This window comes from Pygocentrus nattereri, chromosome 22, assembly GCF_015220715.1.
Source record: "Pygocentrus nattereri isolate fPygNat1 chromosome 22, fPygNat1.pri, whole genome shotgun sequence".
NCBI classification, from domain to species: domain Eukaryota; kingdom Metazoa; phylum Chordata; class Actinopteri; order Characiformes; family Serrasalmidae; genus Pygocentrus; species Pygocentrus nattereri.
The window spans coordinates 26,600,922-26,620,450 of NC_051232.1; the positions used below are offsets into that span (position 1 = coordinate 26,600,922).

The 19,529-nt window shown below is 37.3% G+C and overlaps 1 protein-coding gene and 1 long non-coding RNA gene across 3 annotated transcripts; one reads left to right on the forward strand and one right to left on the reverse strand.

Annotated features, from left to right (window-relative positions):
- Positions 1-513: 513 nt before the first annotated feature.
- Positions 514-12,486, reverse strand: LOC108416846. 2 transcript variants are annotated; one of them, XR_005129393.1, is made up of 4 exons: positions 12,274-12,486; positions 4,066-4,198; positions 1,210-1,240; positions 514-900 (listed from the first exon to the last, which is right to left on the reverse strand). It is a non-coding gene; the product is annotated as an uncharacterized LOC108416846 (long non-coding RNA). The 2 variants fall into 2 exon arrangements; XR_005129392.1 differs by having other exon boundaries at positions 514-796; positions 12,274-12,485.
- Positions 3,117-8,255, forward strand: LOC119262073 (CD48 antigen-like). Its single transcript, XM_037533043.1, has 5 exons — positions 3,117-3,310; positions 4,076-4,414; positions 6,500-6,787; positions 7,016-7,340; positions 7,972-8,255. Exons 1-4 carry the CDS (start codon positions 3,262-3,264, stop codon positions 7,201-7,203), a joined length of 864 nt encoding a protein of 287 aa, XP_037388940.1. The 5' UTR covers positions 3,117-3,261; the 3' UTR covers positions 7,204-7,340; positions 7,972-8,255.
- Positions 12,487-19,529: the final 7,043 nt, after the last annotated feature.

A 19,529-nucleotide genomic window follows, 5' to 3' on the forward strand; every position in this document is an offset into this window, starting at 1 on the left:
TAATGTGTGTTTCGATTTTGTAGCTCTCTCCCCATTAAAAGAGACAATCTGATCTTGTTTGACTGGAAATAACTCGGTGGCGTTCCCAAGAGTAAAAAAGACTTTCATATAAGGACTCTATAAAATGTTCCATCTACTTAAACACTACTGCAGTGGTGTACAATTGGTTGAAAATAAGACGTAATGTAAACATTGAGTCTGTTTGAGTTTTGATGAACACAGTGCAGTAAGAGACGCTGAGCCAGAAACAGAAATAAACCCTGAATGTCTTTACATGTTCAATGAATAGTTCTAATATTACATCAATAAACAGTGTAGGGTCCGTGAGTGGCTTATCAGTTTCTTGTTTGATCAAAGCTGTTTTTGTATGTTATTGTTTATATGCCCTTTGTTGTTTATTCTCGGAGGTTCATTATCTCACTGTGAAGTGAATCATGTGGAGGTGAGTAACTGTGTGGACATCTAGAGGACTGCTGATCGTGCTCACTGAGACACAAAGAAAATCTACTTAAACCTTTTTCAAAACGCTTTTATTTCAAAATATATCATTATTATCATTTTGACCCTTTTACAATAAACATGCAATAGACAGTTGTAGCACACATTGGTGTGTTGTTCAGGACTTCTCTTAAGTCGAACGATCCTCTGACAACATGACACTTTATCTGAGAACCTGAGAACCTCTATTCAGCTGTTTATTTCTGCTTTTTTCACTTGCTGAGTCTGTTGTGTTGTTTGTGGTGCTTCCCTGAAGCTGATGACAACAGCCAGACCACAAAGTGGAGAAGTAGAATATCTGACAGCAGTTAAAAAAAAAGGAATTAAACAGTTGAACAGCTGAAGAAGCTTTAATATTTTTTCTGAGTTGTGCTGGAGGATTAAATGCAACTGATTACTGCCCTGCAAATAAAACAATGAACAGTAAGGTAACACCACCCTCACTACGTGTAGTCATATTCAAAATGATGTGCAACTAAAATGACTATACATATAAGAACTAATCACAAAAACAGTATAAATAAATATTTCAGTGGTGACAAAAGAAATAAATAGAAGTATACAAATGCTGCATTTATTTATCACTTTTAAGAGAATACAGACTAGTTTTATTTACAGAATGATTTTAAGGGAGTAGGTTCATGTGAATGCAGCTCTTGTTTACAGACTGAATATATTTCTTTTTCTATATTGGTTTTGTAGCTCACTCACCTCCTTCATATGTCAGACGGCTGAACTCACACTGTAGAAAGAACAACAGATGAATAAGTGATGATGGATAAATAATCAAACCACACAATGTTCATTTTCCATCATGGTTCTCAGAGAATCAGATTATGAGATCACTGAAGCACGTGATGATGTATAATGCATGTGATTGTATAATGCAGGCTTCGGTGAAATTCACCACAGCAGCTCTAGTGATCAGTGTATACTTAGGTTTTACATATATGTATATTTTGTTTCAGGTCAGTTGCAGGCGTCTCCCTAATCACATGATAGTGTTGTCATAAGTCACTGATAATGATGGTTAATTTGAATGCCCAAATGAAGAGCTGCAGGTTCTGAGTGGGTCTTACTTCTTGCAAAGGAATCATCTTATATCTAATATCCTCAGAATTATTTCCTGAAAAATAATGATGAAAAATCAATTGTTTTGACTGGAAATTAAATGAATGCTCTTTAATTTTTGGTTAGCAACGTTTGTCTGTGGTTTGTGCACTTTAGTCATGGTGGCAGCAGTCAGTAGCCCCCCTCTCTCCCCCCCCCCCCCGACTCACACATTCAAACGGAAGTGGTGGGTTTCAGCTTAAAATTAGGCCTCAGTGTATCTAGAACCCTTACACCAGGGCAATGAAAGTGACGTTATAATTTTAAGTATAGTAGGATATATTTCAGATATACATTACAGATGATCTACTTTCATCTCATCTAGGATTGTTTTAGTTGTTATTAGCTGAGGGAACATTTTGTATATTCCACTTTTTCAGTCTGTATTGGAATATACCTTGTGAGAGTGTGAGAAAAAAAGAAATAACCAGCTAAACAAAGGTTCTCCTTTATACAGAGCCTCCAATGTATTCCGGCAATGCCTTCAGCATGAAATAATATGACTGCCTGAGTTTGACTGAACACGTGCTGAAAACAACCTCAGGGTTGCTCTCAGTAACTGCAGCCACAGATACAGGCAGCTGTGCCACTCACAGCCATTCTTGCTTCTTCAGCTATTTAAAAAAGACGGGTCTTTAATAAAGGGAACAGATCTATTTACAACCATAAATTCTATATCAAACCATTTCAGGCTTATATGGTTCTTTTCATGGTGGCATGTTCTCCAGATTGATGGAGAATGTGAAATGGTTCTATATAGCATCAGTGGGTGTGGTTCTAGTGTTCCAAGCTTTATCATAACAATAGAAGAACCATTTTTGGTGCTATATAGAACTGTTTTCAAAAATATTCTTTATAGAACCATGTACAACACACTTTTAATCAATCTGAAATCTGAAAGAACATTTTACGCATGAACTGATTCCATATAGAGCTCATGGATCTAAATAGAAACATTCCCTTTCTTAAAGAACCTTTGAAGAACCTTCATTTTAGGAATTTTTTTTAAAACTATTTCTAAATCTCCTCTGAAGGAAGTCCAGTATTTACAGTTACCATCCAACACCTGCTTCAGCTGATCAATCCTTCATTACATTAGGTCAGGTGATGATGATGGGATTGAATAAGTCCATACAATGACTGGAGATCAGCAAGAAGTCGGGAACAAAACCTGTGTTCTTGTTTTCTTCTAACTTTATATATAACTTTATTTGTATTTATTATGTTGTTTAGCGTTTTTACATACTGCATGGACAGTTTTACATATCATAAATATAAAAATATCAACTTGTAATATAAAACAGATCAATTTGATTGATTTGATTGAGATCATTTGTAACCCATCACTGTGATCTAGCTCTACTGTCAGTGCTTTTATAAAAGAGAAAGGTAGAAGTAAATCTGTATTTAATACTGACTGTTTATTATCAGTTCAAATCTTCACTAACATCGTTTAAAAACCAGCTGACTTTGGACTAAGAGGCACTCCATGTCAGCTTTTACCGCAATGCATGATGGGCATGCCCAGCCTAGCCCAGCCCCTAGAGCACAGCAGCTCCGTATTTCTTTTGTTTTCTATGAATCTGAGAAGAAACTGACGATGGAGTTGAAGAGTTAGTAGATGAAGCTGGTTGATTAGAATGGCTGGTTAAGATGTTCTCAGAATACAGGATTCATCCAGCTCTGCTTCTCCTGCTTTACTGTAAGTCTGTTTTCCTCAAACTATTCCAGGAACACGAGGAGCTCTGGACTGACAGAGCGGTCAGTCCGGTCTGATCACTGACAGAGATCGTCTTTACAGTTACTGCTCTGGGTTTAATAGAAAACAGTGTGATGTGAGTGTTGATGTGTTTATACAGTAGAGCTGAGCAGAAAGTTGGTGTATCTGTATTAGATGATGATCTATCAGTGTGAAATACAGTCACATTAATGATGGATCTGTAATAAAGTGTGCTGGATGAAGCTTTAAGCAGTAGTGAGATCAGTGTGTGTGTGTAGAATGAAGAAAGGATGAAGAATAGAACAGCAGGATCAGGTAAACGAGAGCTGAACTGAAGTGTAGTTACTCAGTCAGTAGTTGAGTCTGTAGCTGCTTTGCTGGCTTCAGTAAGGAATGAGCTCTGTCACAGTATGGAGTTATTAAGTAGTACTTGATGTGACAAAGGCTTTGCAAATGTGTCAGTATTTTGAATATGAAGTGAAAATTAGCTCAGAACTGAACAAAAGCTTAAATGCTGGATTTTTTACACAATGGAACAGTTGTAATAAAAGATCACAGTGAATAGCCTGGAGTGGCAGCACTAAATGTAGATAAAATTACATTGTCATGTTGCAGAAAAGGCATTTATACAGGCATTAGACGTTATCTGAGATATGATCTGAGGTAGTGGATTCAGAAATGAACTGATAGTAAATATCTTCTGTATGTGAGTCTTTAGACTAATATTATCTACTTACACTGTTCCAGGTCTGCTGTGCTCAGCTGGAGAAGAGGTTGTCAGACTGCAGGAGCTGGAGGGAAACACTGTGACCATCCATACTGGATTAACTGGAGTTCAGAGTGATGCTCACATACTGTGGTTCTATAGATCTGAGAATACAGATATAAAGATAGTGAATAGTCTGATCATTAGAGGAGAGATTATTACAGACTATTACAGTGAGAGATTCAGAGACAGACTGCAGCTGAACAGAACCAGTGGATCTTTAACCATCAGGAACATCAGCAGAGAAGATTCTGGAGTTTATAAACTACACATCATTACTGGAATATCCTCAGTCTGGAGTTTCAGTGTTGATGTCTATGGTGAGTAAATATTACATTTACCATTTTTATAGTTGCTGTAGAAAAAGGCAGAACATGAATAAGCAGAACTGGGCTCAGCCTGAAGACCAACAGCGTGAACTACATCAGTCATAAACCAGTTCACTTCTGCCAACAAAGTTTAGCATGATAAAGAAATATTCTAAAGAACGTGTTCTGGTTGGTCTAGGGCACGGGTGTCAATCAACCAGTACAAGGGCCAAATTAAAAATCTCATGAAATCTGTGGGCCAGAGAAAAAACTGTTATTTTATTTTTAATTAATGTTGTGCTGTAACCCAAACTTATGGCTCTTGTTTATTCAAAAATATGCAAAGACTTCAACAGTAAAATACAGCCACTTGTAGTAGAACTTGACTTATTACATGTAAATGTCTCCAGGTGCTCAGCCTTTTAAACCTACATATTGACCTGCTTGAACTAGAGACCTTGCATCTATACTTTGCTGCAAGTTCATTAAGACTTGGACTCAGTTTCCGGTTTTGGAACTGCAGCTGAAATGCATTTGGGTGATATGGCTGGTGTGGAGCTGCACAGAAGTGTGTAGAATTGAGGTGTAACTGCTGTCCCATAGACTGTTATTGGGGTAGGAGAGTTGGAGCACATGGGGTCTAGGGTGATGAGATTTTGTTCAGAGTTAAATCTTGGATGAACATCTAATGATACAGATTTGAATGATTTTTATTCTGGTTGTCCTCTGTGTTTTAATATTTACCTCCTATACTTTATTTTGATTTTCCCCTCTTATATCATCTGTAGACACTCAAATTGTTTGCAAACTGTGTGGTTAAAATGAATTGATTATCAGCAGTGTCAGGGTTAATATTAGGTTTAGGCTTGGTGTTAAAGTTCAGGTTAGGATTAGATTTAGTTTTAGGGTTTGATTTTCTTGATTCTGTTACATTTACAGTTGCATTTAATAGATATTTAGTTTTATGTTAGAGGGAAGCCTGTCTGTTGGATATGTATGGCTTGAAATAATTTCAGAAAAAGGGTCTGTTTATTATCAAAAACATGGTTGATATGCAGAATTACCTCTACTAGTATTGTTGCATTGTGATGATGTCATGAGGTTGTGCTGGTCTGTGGAAATTACAACAGTTAAAAGTTTCTCTCAGGTAATGTCACACTGTAGCTAAAGTCTGAAAGAAATGAAAAATTGAATTAGATATTTAACGCACCTGTCCTCACTCAGAGGGCGAGAGAGAGTAACCATGTGATGCAGCAGTTATGAAAACATATTTGTAAAGGGATTTATTTTATTGTTATTATGAATAAAGTGTTTTGCTTGGTTTATAGAACGTATTTTAGCAGTATTTAACATCATATTGAGATTTACAATTCTTAACATTTAAGGTTTCCTAAACCTTGAAGACCAAGTGAGCATCTACGGTGAATGCAAAATAAAGTGTTACCAGTTTTTGTTTTTTTTATTAATTAGCTCCACTTTTATTCACAGTCAGATCTACATGTTTCTATTTTTTGTCAGTCATGCTATGTGACCAAAAGACCAGATGTAAACATGATTGAGGAAGATTTTTACTGGCAAATTCAGAGAACATATAGACCAAATGTAAAAATTTAAACACAAAAGAAAAAATGTATATATGGTTTATAGATTATTATAGGGTTTATTATACAGGCTCATTTTTGTGTTTTGTTTCCAAATATTATAAAATAATATGGAAGATCTACCAAAACTATATACCTGTTGTTATACATACATCACCGAACACAATATGGAGTGTTATGCTGAAAGATGTGATCTCATACATAAACAAAAGAAGTTGATCAGAGGCCGTTATAAGTCCGTGTATAATGACTAGAGATTTAACACACAGCCCACATGTGCTGTTTATGAGTTTGGCAAACAACAATTACAGCATAAAATCAGACATGGAACCTTCTCTAGCAGCCAAACAGGCCAAACAAATGTCAGTGATTTGACATGTTTGAACTATAATTTATAGTATTTTTGCATATTTATACTGTTGGTGGTGGTTATAGTGTTGTATATAATGTTTCAATGTCTCTTATCTGTTTTATTGTTTTATTCTGTATTTTGTAGCTCCAGTATTAAAGCCAGTCATAAGAAATCAAGCTGAAAAGCGCTCAGTGACTCTCAGAGAGTCGTGTTCTCCTCTGTGCTCTGTGGAGAATGGGAAGGATGTGAGTTTGTCCTGGTATGAAGAGAAAGAGAGAATCTCCAGCATCAGCAGCTCAGATTCCAGTGAACGTCTTTATCTTCCTCTGAATAAAACCAACCCAGACTGTTCTACTTACACCTGTGTAGCTGCTAATCCAGTCAGCACTCAGACAACCCAGCTCGACATTACAAACATCTGCTGTAAGTCAGGTAGGTAATAAAAGCACAAAGCTCAGTGAAAGGTAAATATTTTTGTCAAACAAAAAGAAGCAACTAAGAAAACTTCACTAGTTTCTCTGATGCTCTACTGATGCAGAGCCACCTGCTAATTACTGAGATTTAACACAGAAATGTTTGTCTTTGCCATTTCCTGAAGTAAATGTAAAAGTATTGTTTACTTATTTGACTAATTTACTGCAGCAAATGCTTTTTTAACAGTCTCAGGTACGAAAGGTCCTAGAGATCCCTCCAAATCACTGGCTGCTGTTCTGACACCTGTTGGTCTGATTGTTGCTCTATCAATTTTATTTGTGTGGATCTGGAAAAAGAAGACAAAGCAACAAGGCAAGAGATACAGCTGGTTTTACAACATCAGTTGTCTTTCATTATTTTATTATCATTATTAGTTTTTTGTTTGTTTGCTATTTTGTTTTATACATAGCACAATATACTGTCCTGTCTTTTGTCTGCAGCTTGTGAAGACGCTGAGCTGAATTATGCTGAAGTGAAAACTAAACCTCACAGTTCAAATGAAGCTCATGAGGTGAGTTTACTACAGATTTAATAAATAGAGTAAATTATACACTTTATTATGAAATGTGAATATTTGTGTTTAATCTATTGCACTTCAGTCCTGAACATTAGAGTCATCTGCTGGACTGGAGTGAGATCAGGTCTCTTTAAATGAGCTGTTTCTAAAATATCAACTTTATTACAAATTTAATTCAAAGAGATTTTCCTCTAACTTCTATTAGTCCATTCACCATGAAACTTTCACACAGCGTAAAGGAGAGCCACCAACATTTCAGAATATCTTAATATTTGGTCCCTCTTTTGTCTTAATGACAGTGTGAACTTGATCTGTATGAACTACACAAGTTTGTGCAAAAGCCTCTGATCAGTAGATCAAATCCACCTGAGAGTCACATGAACACGAGACAAGATTTACAAAAAAAGCCTCGAGTCACAGATTTGCTTAAATTTGGGTAGTACCTCTTAAATTAGAAATCTAAAAATGTTTCTCTTTATTTTGCATTGCTTTGTTTTAATGTTTTCAAAATTCTAAAACTTTCTTGTTTATTTTCCAGATGTTCAGTGTGTTCTCAGATGCATGTCTGAACAGTTTTATCCTGCAGTCCATGTGTTTTTACTGAAACGTTCTGCTGTGTTTACAGGTAAACAGAGCTGGAGGGACAGAAGTTCAAGACCAGACTGAGCCAGTGGTGTACTCTCCTATCAGGACGTAACTCTGTATTTCAGCATCAGAATATCCTCTTTAATTATATTTTACATTTTTAGCCCATTACTGCCTTCTTTTCCTCAGTATTCAACCTGCTAGCTGTTTAAAACTAGCCACAAGCATTAACTGTATTTGTGTATTTGTGCTGTGTTCCTTGTTTAGGGTATGAATTTCATGAAAACATTTCATTCTGAACAACTATAAACTGGCATTTCAGTATTTTGTACTCAGCATTTTGGTTTTGTTATTTACTGTCTTGAACACTGTCTGTCTCACCAAGCTGAATTCCTGCTTATAAAGTTAATATAAGCCTATAAACAGCACAACACACTTTAGTTTTGTTTGACCTTTTTTGTCCTTCAGTAACAGTAGCTGACTTTAGCCGCCTGCCTAACTAGCTTGATTATTTTGATAACGTGGTTACGTGCACGTAGGGTCTGTTGCTAGGTAACAGCCATAAGTCTTCTTAACCTGAGATAAGATGCTGTAAGATAAAATTCCCAAATCAAGTAAGATTTGCTTCTGTAATATAAATATATGAAAAATCTTAACTTGACCTGTCAGATCTTAAATTAAGAAAAAAGATAGGAAGTCTCAGTAATGCGGTCCCTGGATTTCACATCATGAACGGCTTTTGGACAAATCAGCACTGAGCTGGAGATTAATCAGGGGCTTGTGGAGGTGGACAGTTCTGGTCACTTATTTTTTGTGGCATCAGTAATATGATTTTTTTTTAGCAGAGGAAACAAATGATACTACATAATTATAAAGAACAGAAATTATTACTCCACTAATCACCAACATGGTGGCAGTGTCCACTTTAATATCTACGTATTTGTGCTGTGATTTCTTTATTCCTCTTTAAGAAATATTCGTTTTGACTCATTATTGTGTTTCACATGATTAGCGGTTCATTATAAATGCCACATTTTATGGGTGTGATGTGCACAAGGATTAGTCTAAAACGTGGTTAGAGGAAGTGGTTACGAATTAACTGCCACTCTGTTTGTTAGATTTTGTGAAGCTGTAAAGTCAGGAATCCCATCTCAGCTGAACTTGCTTTGTGAGACAGACCCTGATGATGAATTTACTAAAGCCGCTCTGTACTTTTCTGTATTTTAATCGAGGACACACACAGCTGGTGATGTGAAGCTCAGCGCTTATGAAGCACTAAAAGCTATTTGACTGCTAAAAGCGCCCCCTTCTGGAGAATTTTCAGTCTGCTAAACTAGTGATGCATCCATCCAGTACACTGGACTGACCTTTCGCCACCGATACTTTAGCACAAAATAAAATAAGTGTAAATAGATCAAAGTAGGTGTTTCTTTGCAAGCTTTAAAAGTCTACATAAAGGGCTACAGTGTGTCAAAATAAAAGCCCCTCTTAACTTAACAAACGTACTTAACAAAGTATGATGTCAGAATAAAAGCCCTGTGCAGCAAGACCTTTCTGATTCTTTTGTACCTCACATCAGTTTCATCAGCAAATAACTAATTCAGACCTTTACACTTTACTAATTTAAAATAAGCTTAAGAATTTATGTTGGCAGACTTTAAATTGCTTTTGAAGTAACAAGGTTGTAGTTAGGATGCTTACATTGATCAGTTTGACTTGGTAGCCCTAAAACAAATTAGAATAATATGGTTCATTATGAAGTTCTTGTCCAGTGTGCCTCATTTTCAAAAAATCAAATTTTTTCAGATAAATATGTTTTGGAATGACCTTTTCAATTACAACGGCACATTATCTAAGGTATACAGATTTTAAATTGAGAGAGAAGGAATATCTGATTGGTGCACAGTATTGGCTGATGTCCTGAGTTCTGGTATGAGAGAAAAAGTTGGAGTGAGTGAGTGACTGAATGAGTTGGTTATAAGATACATGAGGGGCTTTCCATAAAATAACAGAGATTTTAAGGCTATTTCAGGTAAAACTACCCAACATTAACTTATACATACATATATGTAAAGAAGGTCTATCATTAAATATTACAGATCAAAGTTAACGTATTATTAATGAACTATTATTAATAATAATAACAATAAGAAGAATAATCAGAAGAAGGATACTCATCATAAAATACTAAAATAATAATAACTATTAATACAGACCAAAACAGATTGAGCTTTCCCGTTATGGATAATAAATCTTTAATTCTTATAGACTTGTGATTATGTTAGGCTTGTTTAATGATGATCCTACCTTTACTGACACACACATGGTGAGAGATGAAACACAGGTCTAGTACCTGTAAAGGAGCAAACTGTAGTGGTTATTTCACTTTATAAGCAGACGGTATGTGTGATGGTGGTGCTGCTTGCCCCAACCTGCTTTGTTTTGGTTTTTTAACTATGTAAATGACTCATTGGCACTGTGGGTAGCTTTGACTCACTGGAAACTCTCTGGACACTCACTGGACACAAAAAACCTGCACTCCTTTAAATATTTAGACTAGAAACGTTAAAGTTGGCTTGGAAAAGTAAGAATGAAACAGAAAGAAGTAAGATCATCAAGAAACTAGATCTACTGGCAAGCATCGACAATAAACCAACTTCAGGTTTCAGCCTGAAGCTCAGCCTCTCAAATTTCAGGGTGTGTCCAGAGTATTTAGTTCACAGAGTCAAGCCTAAACACATCTGCCTATTTAATGCTGCAGAAATAATCTAATGTCAAATAATTATAGTCATTCTACAACTACCAAAATCTTCAGAATAACCTTAATAAAGCTGTAATTACTAGAGCACTCAGAGACTTCTCTGAAGAAGTAAGAAGCATATATAGTTGATATCCGTCATGTTAGACCTTTATTTGTTTTGTTTAGCTGACAGAGATCTGGGGGTGTTTCATGAAGCAGGACAGCCTTTTAGCTTAGCCCAAAAATAGCCTTTCCAGACTAAGAAGAGCTGATGAACATTCGTAGTGGAAAATCGTCAACTTCGGCTTAAATTACTGATCTTACTGGGAAGTCCTGCTTGGAGAAATAACCCCCTGTGTTATTACTGTGGGCGTTGACTGCTGTGCTATTCATTACATGAACAACATCGCCATCTGCTGTTTAGAGACATTACCTTCTGCTCCATTCAGCTTTTCAAGTGACCTATATAACTCTTTCAGTTCTGCCTTAAATCACGCGTTTGTCCATTTTAATAATTATCAGTCAAAGCAGTGCAGGAGCAGATTAGCAGCATGAGCAGCATCCAGTAAACACTATTTACACTGCATGCAACACAATATACACTATAATAATGTGTTAAAGCCTTAAAGTTAGAAACTCTTTGTCCTTTATAGACTTGAAAAAAATGAACAACTTGCCCCACTAAACTACAGTTCAGTCATTTCTGGAAATGTGTGCCCTGTCCTTGAACAGGCTGCGTCTCTTTATCACAGAACTTTACCAGCTGGTTGATTTAGCTTCTCCCTCCTCCCTCACTCTCAGCACATTTTATTTATTTTATTTTTCTCTTCATTACTTTTGATTTACACATTGATTTACAGATTTATGATCAGTTCATTATCAAGTTTATATTTCATTATTAACTCATATGGCATTTTACACTAGACTTATAACACAAAATACAGTACAGACAGACAGTAACCTGACTTTTCATAACATGATTATCAGTAGAAAAGCACCCCAAATAAGTCAATAAATAGATAAATACTCAAGCAACTAATTAAAGGATTGGCTGCTGTTGGACTAAAGGACTTCAGTCACTGTACAGTGGATATTTTTCTAACTTCTAGACATCCTGCAGTTTCTTAATTGCTCTCCAGAATGAGCTCCAGAATATCTGGAGTTACTGTAACAGCTTCATCTACTCTTTCAATCAGTTTATTCATCCTGTTTCTGCCTTTCCTCCAATAGAGCACAGCATTAAACACAACAGTCACTAAAATACCCTGATAAACAACTAATAATCCATCAATACTCACATCAAACAACCTTCACTCCCTAATGAAATAACCTGCACTGAGTCTTCAGTAATAAAGTCAGTTTTACTTTCCCAGCTCAGTTTTCCTTCCTAAAGGACACCAACTGGAGTTCCTTCCTGCTTAATTATCATTTGAACTGTAATCTGAAATGCCATTTTAAAGTGAATCTGTACTCTGTAGTACAATAATACTGTAAATAAATCAGTATAAATGTATATAATCTCAGTAAAATGATGAGCTGCTCATTCTTTATTCTTTAGTCTCTAATCTTCATTCTTTAATCTGAGTGAATGTGTTGTCCTACCGTCCTTCGTCGACCTCCTCGCAGCTCCGTCACCCTTCAGTTTAGACAACAAGAGCAGCCAGTCAGCCACATCCATCAGACAGTGTCCAGGAACTGCAGGCATTTCCAGCAGCAGTTTGTCAGCAGTCTTTTCATTCTTTATGAACTGAAAGTATGTTCAGTCCAGCAGATCAGCTCTGAGCTCCGACCGATGACTGACTGCGCTTCTTCGAAATGGCGATAAACATGCAGCGAGTCTCCTCCTACATGGTGACGTAGCATCACAGCGTCACTCACAGTATAACAAACCTTCGTCTGATGTCTTCCACTCCGAAACTTCTGTTTCTACACTAATCTGAGACTATTTTCACTCAGAACAACAGAAACAACACTCTGTATAGAATCACTGGACATGTAGGTTATATAATCTGTACTAATGATAATCTGATCATTCTTAGGAGAGACTGATATTAACATTAACTGTGACTAAATAATTCCAGCACATGATTGTTAAAGTCAGACAAAAGGAGTCATTCCATGATTTGATTATAAAACTTCCACTTACCTTCACTTCACTGAGCTCTGCTCAGCTCCTACCAGGTCACTCAGCAAGGACACCTGTTAGCCAAACCTGTCCAACGATGACCAGCATGAAGAAATCCTGACAAAAAGCTCAGTAATGCTGACAAATCAGTCAGGATTTCTTCATTCTTTCATCTACTTGTATGCAGCACAGCAGACCAGCCCTCTACTTAAAACAATATGTCCTTATCTCCATCTGTCGAATAGAGTTTGTGTCTCCTCCTTCATGGTGTTGGAGGATGAACCTGTCAGTCAAATTAAATTCAGCCTTTATTTATTTCCTCTCTTCCACACTGCAGTATCAGGATTAAAGTGTAAGAATCTGTTTCTACAGTGAAACGCCATTAAGTTTAACTCACACTACACCACAGACATCTGCTTATCTGCATATTGACCTAATACACCAAATAACCTGCATGTCATAGATCAAAATCAACTGGACTCACATTAATTATTATCACCAATGACCAAACAGTTCTGTGCATGTATACATTCATCTTCATCATTGTAACTGATTTATTAGTGAAGCCTTTAGTGAAGTTAGTAAGCTCTGTGTCACTTACCTCTCTGTGAGGAGTTTGTATGTCAGGCTGGTCAGAAGGAAGAAGGATTCTGACACATTTGCTTTAACTTTGTTTATCAAATAATGTTTAAAGTGTTTGTTCTGGAACGAAGGGTGGACCTGTTTGCATTTCTGAAATCTAGTTGGACAGGAACTGTTTCATTCTTTTTCCTCTGAGACTGTGTACAGTATGATGACGATTGACACACCTATTAGACACACATGAATAGATAGTCACCCAGATTCTTACCTTACTGGCCTCTCAAACTGCTTTACACTCGTCAGATTCCTCACAGAAAAACTTGCTAAAACTCAAATCTTCATTTGTATATAAATGATTATTATAATGACGGATTCATTGGTATCATGATTTTCACTGTTCATCAGTGCAGTCAGCATTATTAGTGTGATACGTTTCAGGAGATACTATTAGATGCTTGAGGCTACAGTGGTGGGGATAAGAATCAGGGGTCATTATGTCTACAATGCAAATATAGCCAATTTATTTGTCATTTACATGGATCTTCTGAGTTTTTAGATGTAATACTAATAACAGTAAAATCCTGGTAAATCTGAAAAGATTGGGACTGTTTTGCTCTGCATATACCTCTCCACCAAGGACAAATGTAAAAAATATGATTTATATCCAGATCTTACCTCAACACTATAGTGATACAGTATCAGGCATCATATTCATAACCATTTCATATAATAACTTCCTGCAAGAAAGCTTTTCAGGGCATTAAACTCTTCAGACATCTGGTTCCTATCACCACCACTGTGAACAGTTCTTGGTTAGTTTTGAACTTGCCCTTTAAAGTTAGGCTAAACATTTGACTTTGTATAATAAATTAGCCAGTCAGTCAACTGTTATATAAAAATATATCAAATCTATACTAGTCTATATAAAAATAAGCTTCTTTTGCAACCTTTCTTTAGTAATGGCTTTTTTATGCTACCCTGGTTAGTTGTGTAGTTCTTCATATAGTGGGCTGGTGCACTTTTGCTCCTTCAGAGTCGCTGGTCTGTCAGTGGTTTCCCTCAGACAACATCTTGCTCGGATGATGAATTTTGATGGGTGATGATTGCCTGGGTTTGATGCAGCTTCCACCTCATTACTGGACTGACAGTGTTCACTCAGAGATCCATTCAGCTTGGTTTCATTTTTATACCATTTTCCTGCATTAACTAACTCCTGTAGAATGTTTTAAGTAAATATTGCTCATCCTGAAAAACAGTCATCTTTTTTTTCCCCATACAGCGATCAGGCATAACATTCTGACCACCTCCTTGTTTCTACACTCACTGTCCATTTTATCAGCTCCACTTACTGTATAGGAGCACTTTATAGTTCTACAATTACAGACTGTAGTCCGTCTGTTTCTCTGATACTTTGTTAGCCCCCCCTTTTACTCTGTTCTTCAGTGGTCAGGACCCCCATGGACCCTTCACAGAGCAGGTACTATTTGGGTGGTTGATCATTCTCAGCACTGCAGTAACACTGACGTGGTGGTGTTGTGTTAGTGTGTGTTGTGCTAGTCTGAGTGGATCAGTCACAGCAGTGCTGGTGGAGTTGTTAAACACCTCAGTGTCACTGCTGGACTGAGAATAGTCCACCAACCAAAAATATCCAGCCAACAGCGTCCTGTGGGCAGCATCCTGTGACCATTGATGAAGGACTAGAGGATGACCAGCACAAACTGTGCAGCAGCAGATGAGCTGTTGTCTCTGACTTTACATCTACGAGGTGGACTGACAAGGCAGGAGTGTCTAATAGAGTGGACAGTGAGTGGACACAGTATTTAAAACCTCCAGCAGCACTGCTGCGCCTGATCCACTCTTACCAGGACAACGCACACTAACACGTCAGTGTTACTGCAGGGCTGAGAATGATCCACCACACAAATAATACCTACTCTCTGAGGGTCCATGGGGGTCTTGACCACTGAAGAACAGGGTAAAAGGGGGCTAACAAAGTATCAGAGAAACAGATGGACTACAGTCTGTAACTGTAGAACTACAAAGTGCAAAGTAAGTGGAGCTGATAAAATGGACAGTGAGTGTCTGATTGGTTTATGTACTCTCAGTGGACACTCTGTCAGGTCCAACTACCACTTTATAGCCCATCTGCTTATATTTAGGTGGTGGATCAATCTCAGCACAGCGGTGATTATGACACTGACATTGCAAAGCAGTGTGAGTTCTGATGGCACAAGTATATCAGGAACAGAGGCGTTTCTGGAGTTTTAAAGCATCTTAATTTTAACCCACAGTCATCATCCAGCAGTAAGCAAGCCACGTTTATTTATACAGCATATTTCATAGACAAAGACAATTCAGTGTGCTTTATGTAAAGCAAAAGGACCATGTAATGGAAAAATAGACAAAGTGCTTAAGAGTGAAAAATCTTTAAAAAATAATAATTAAAAAGAAGTACAAAGTGCGTAATGTAGAATAAAAACATATAAGAGAATTAAAACAAAAGATTTGTATTATTAAAAAGAGCTTGTTAAAGGTAAAGTGCAGTAAGAATAGAGTGCAAGTTTTAGAGCTCAATCAAAAGAGAAATGGTCTTAACCAGGATTAAACATTTCTACATTTGAGGCACATCTAAGTTCTTCTGGGAGTTTGTTCCAGTTGTATGCAGCATAACTGTTAAATGCTGCTTCGCGATGTTTAGTCTGGACTCTACTATCTAACCTGTGTCCAGTGATCCAAGAGACCTGCTTGGTTTATATTGTTTAAACATATCAGAGATGTAATCTGGGCCTAAACTGTTCAGTGATTTATAGACTAGTAGCAGCACTTTCAGATCCATTCTGTAAGCCAGTGTAAAGATTTTAGATTAGATTAATGTGCTCTGCTCTCTTAGTTCTGGTTAAAGCTCTAGCAGCTGCATTCTGAATGAGTTGTGTCTGTGTAAAGGTTTTTTTGGGAAGCCAAGTTAAGAGACTATTACAGTAGTCCACCTTGCTGGGGATAAAGGCATGGATGAGCTTCTCTTAGTCTTTTTGGGACACCAAACCCTTCATTCTGGTTTTAATTTCAAGATGATCGAAGGTTGTTTTGGTGATTTGCTTTGTTAAGGTCATGTGAAGGTCAGATCTGAGTCTGTTAGAACTGCAAGATTTTGAACTTTGTCTTTGCTTTTTAGAGCCAGAGAATCGAGGTGTTCACTAATACTAACTCTCTTCTCTAATACTAGCTTCTAATAATCTCTTCTTTTTTCTTATTTAATTGAAGGAAGTTTTGGCTCATCCAGTTATTTATACGCTCCAAACAGTGACACGGTCTACTGGGCTGTAGTCATTTGGTGATTTGTATATCAAATGCATAACTATGGAAATCAGCACTGTTGTCCTGTCTAATTTGGCCCAAGGGCAGAACAGAAGAGGTCAGAGAACTGAACCCTGAGGGATTCCGCATGTCATAGCTGCCCTATCAGATTCATAACTGCCAATGGTAACATAATGACTCCGGCCTTCTAAACAAGATCTGACCAAATGAAGGACTGTTTTGGAAAGTTCTACCCAATTTTCCAACCTGTAAAGCAGTATTTTATGATCGACAGCGTCAAATACAGCACTGAGATCTGGTGAAATCAGAACTGATATTTTACCTGAATCAGTATCCAGCTGTATATCATTTAACAATTTCATAAGAGCAGTTTCAGTACTGTGTTGAGGTCGGAAGCCTGATTATTTGCCAAGAGAACTACTCAAGTTCAAAAAATTGCAAGACGATTAAAAACAAATGTTCTGAGCTATAAAAGGCAGATTTAAGACAAGTCTGTAGGCAAGTATGGCACAAAACATTTCGTTTAAGGCAGTTAATATAGTTGAGCTTGGCTACATTTACAGTGATTTGATTGGATTGTGGTTCACTTTGCAGGACACACTTTAAAGTCTAAATTAGACTTCATTATTTATAGAGTAATTTCAAGGATATATGCATTGTGGCATTTCCACTCTTTAAATTCATTCAGACTATGTGGGTGTTTAGACAGATAAGACCATAGATGGCAACTTTGAAGATAAGCGTTGGAACAACTTTCACCACAGTGGTCTCAAACCTTCACCAACACAAACCCTCAGTGAGCTGCTGTGGAGAAAAAACTCATTCTCTCTTGATTTCTCAGATTGTTGGTTACCGCACATCTTTTGTGCAGTGCATGAAAACAGATGTTCTGTTAACTACTGTAAAAGCCTGAGACAAATGCCTTTCAAGCTTTGCTAGCACTATAAAGACGTAAATTACATTGGCGTTGCTCTGTGCCGAGTCAGAGTGCTACCGAATGTGGTTTATTCTATATAGGTCAGAATGTATGAGGGTCTGTTACAGAAACTGAATGTGGCTTTCTATGCTGAATGGAAATATGTTTGAATGCATGCACTCCTCTAACTGGCTTTTTGTGGTTCCAGTTCCTGTATACCTCCTGTGTTTATGGGCTCTCATGGGCACATACTAGCCTGATGTTCAGAGAACAGTGAACACTTCAACAAGACATTTACAGAAAACGAGAGGCAGAGGTTACTGGTCAGGCTGAGCAACCCACATGAGCACCCCCCCTTATGTGAAAGCTTCACATGCATGCCCCACTCACCCTCCTCATGAGACTGGTGCCTGCACAAGCTTATCTAGAACGATTCATAGAACGAGTCTTAGACATTGACCTGCATCATGCTATTCTGAGATATTCAGACTAATATGTCATCATTAAAGGCTTCTTATAGTAGGCATTGATTTTCATGGCTTCTGATGGCAGTCCTTAACACTTCTGTTTAATGACAGGCTCTTTTCTTTATTCAGTGCCCTCTATTGTACATTCACTGTCAAATCTTTATTCTTTACTCATATTACCCTTGTTGTGTTATGGTTTTGTTAGGTCTTGTCTAAACTAATGTATATGCTTGTTTAAAGAACTAAAAAATAAATGGCTGTATATTTCAGCAAAAATAAGAGTGTTGCACATTTCCAATACTTTCTCTTAAGCCAAAGTCCTAATATAAGTGACATTTGGTCTTTAACAGTCCAAACTGTAATAGTAAATTCAGAAATAAAAATTATGAATCATTTAATAAAGTGCTGTATCAAGAGTCTTGAATGTAAATATCAGAAATAATTAAACCTACACAGAGGAGACATTAGATGTTCTTTTAATAGACATTAACCATGATTTATGGTATTATGTGAAGCAGGCAGGCCCAGATCATGTTAGGGCTTTTATGGGCATGTGTACATGGGGCCCCCCCCCACATGCAAGTATGTTGTATGTAACAGCTGTTCAGATTCACAGTGGGAACATTTGTAGTGAAATATTTTTCTTCCAGACAACCACTTCCAAAGCCAAATACAAAATATTAGCCACCCAAGTTAATAAGGCCTGCTCATAAAGTCACCAGAGTTACAAAATAAATGAGGAAAAAAGACAATTTTCTATGCCAACCGTGGCAGCATCCTTCAGTTTAGGATGCTTGACAGTTTGGGCTTTGGGTTTGTTGCTTTTTTCCATCTTTACTGCTAGTTTCTTTTCATTTGTCATCTGCATAAATGCTTTCTTGTCTCATATTCTACAGAGAAGTGTTGCATTAGTTGTTGAGTTTATGCTAATCTGTGCTCTCACTAATGAGTGAGTAATCTTGCTAAATGATTGGAAAAAACGATGCATTTATAGTGGTGTCCAACGTTGCGGGTATGCTACCACTGTGGTGCTGCATAACCCTCATGTAGCCTGCTGAGATACTGTAAATGGATGCCAGACAGGGGCCCACTAAATATTTGTGCCCAAGGGCCAAAAACCTGACGGCCTGGCATTATAGTTGGGTTCTTAAACTCAGAAAACGTAAACATAATGCACTACAATTTATTATGAGTCAAGCTGGAGTAACACTGATGCCTCCCAAGGAGGGGTTTGAGAAACACTGCTCTAGAGTTTGTACAAGAAGGCTCATACAATGCGTTCACTGTCCTGCCTTCTTGCTTATTCTGCTGATGAATCATATTGGTTGATTCCACAATCTTTATATAGATCAATCAGTCTGGATGTGGTTTATTATGGTATAGGAAGTGAGCAGAGAAAAGAGAACAGGACTTGCCCCATGTTCCATGATTAGCAGCAGTAATGGTGCAACAG

Bases quoted from the DNA above. Each gene is read 5' to 3' on its own strand.
- LOC119262073 (XM_037533043.1), top strand. From the start codon at position 3,262: ATGTTCTCAGAATACAGGATTCATCCAGCTCTGCTTCTCCTGCTTTAC. The intron at 3,311-4,075 runs GTAAGTCTGTTT...ACACTGTTCCAG, and splicing joins TCTGCTTCTCCTGCTTTACT to GTCTGCTGTGCTCAGCTGGA. The intron at 4,415-6,499 runs GTGAGTAAATAT...TGTATTTTGTAG, and splicing joins TTTCAGTGTTGATGTCTATG to CTCCAGTATTAAAGCCAGTC.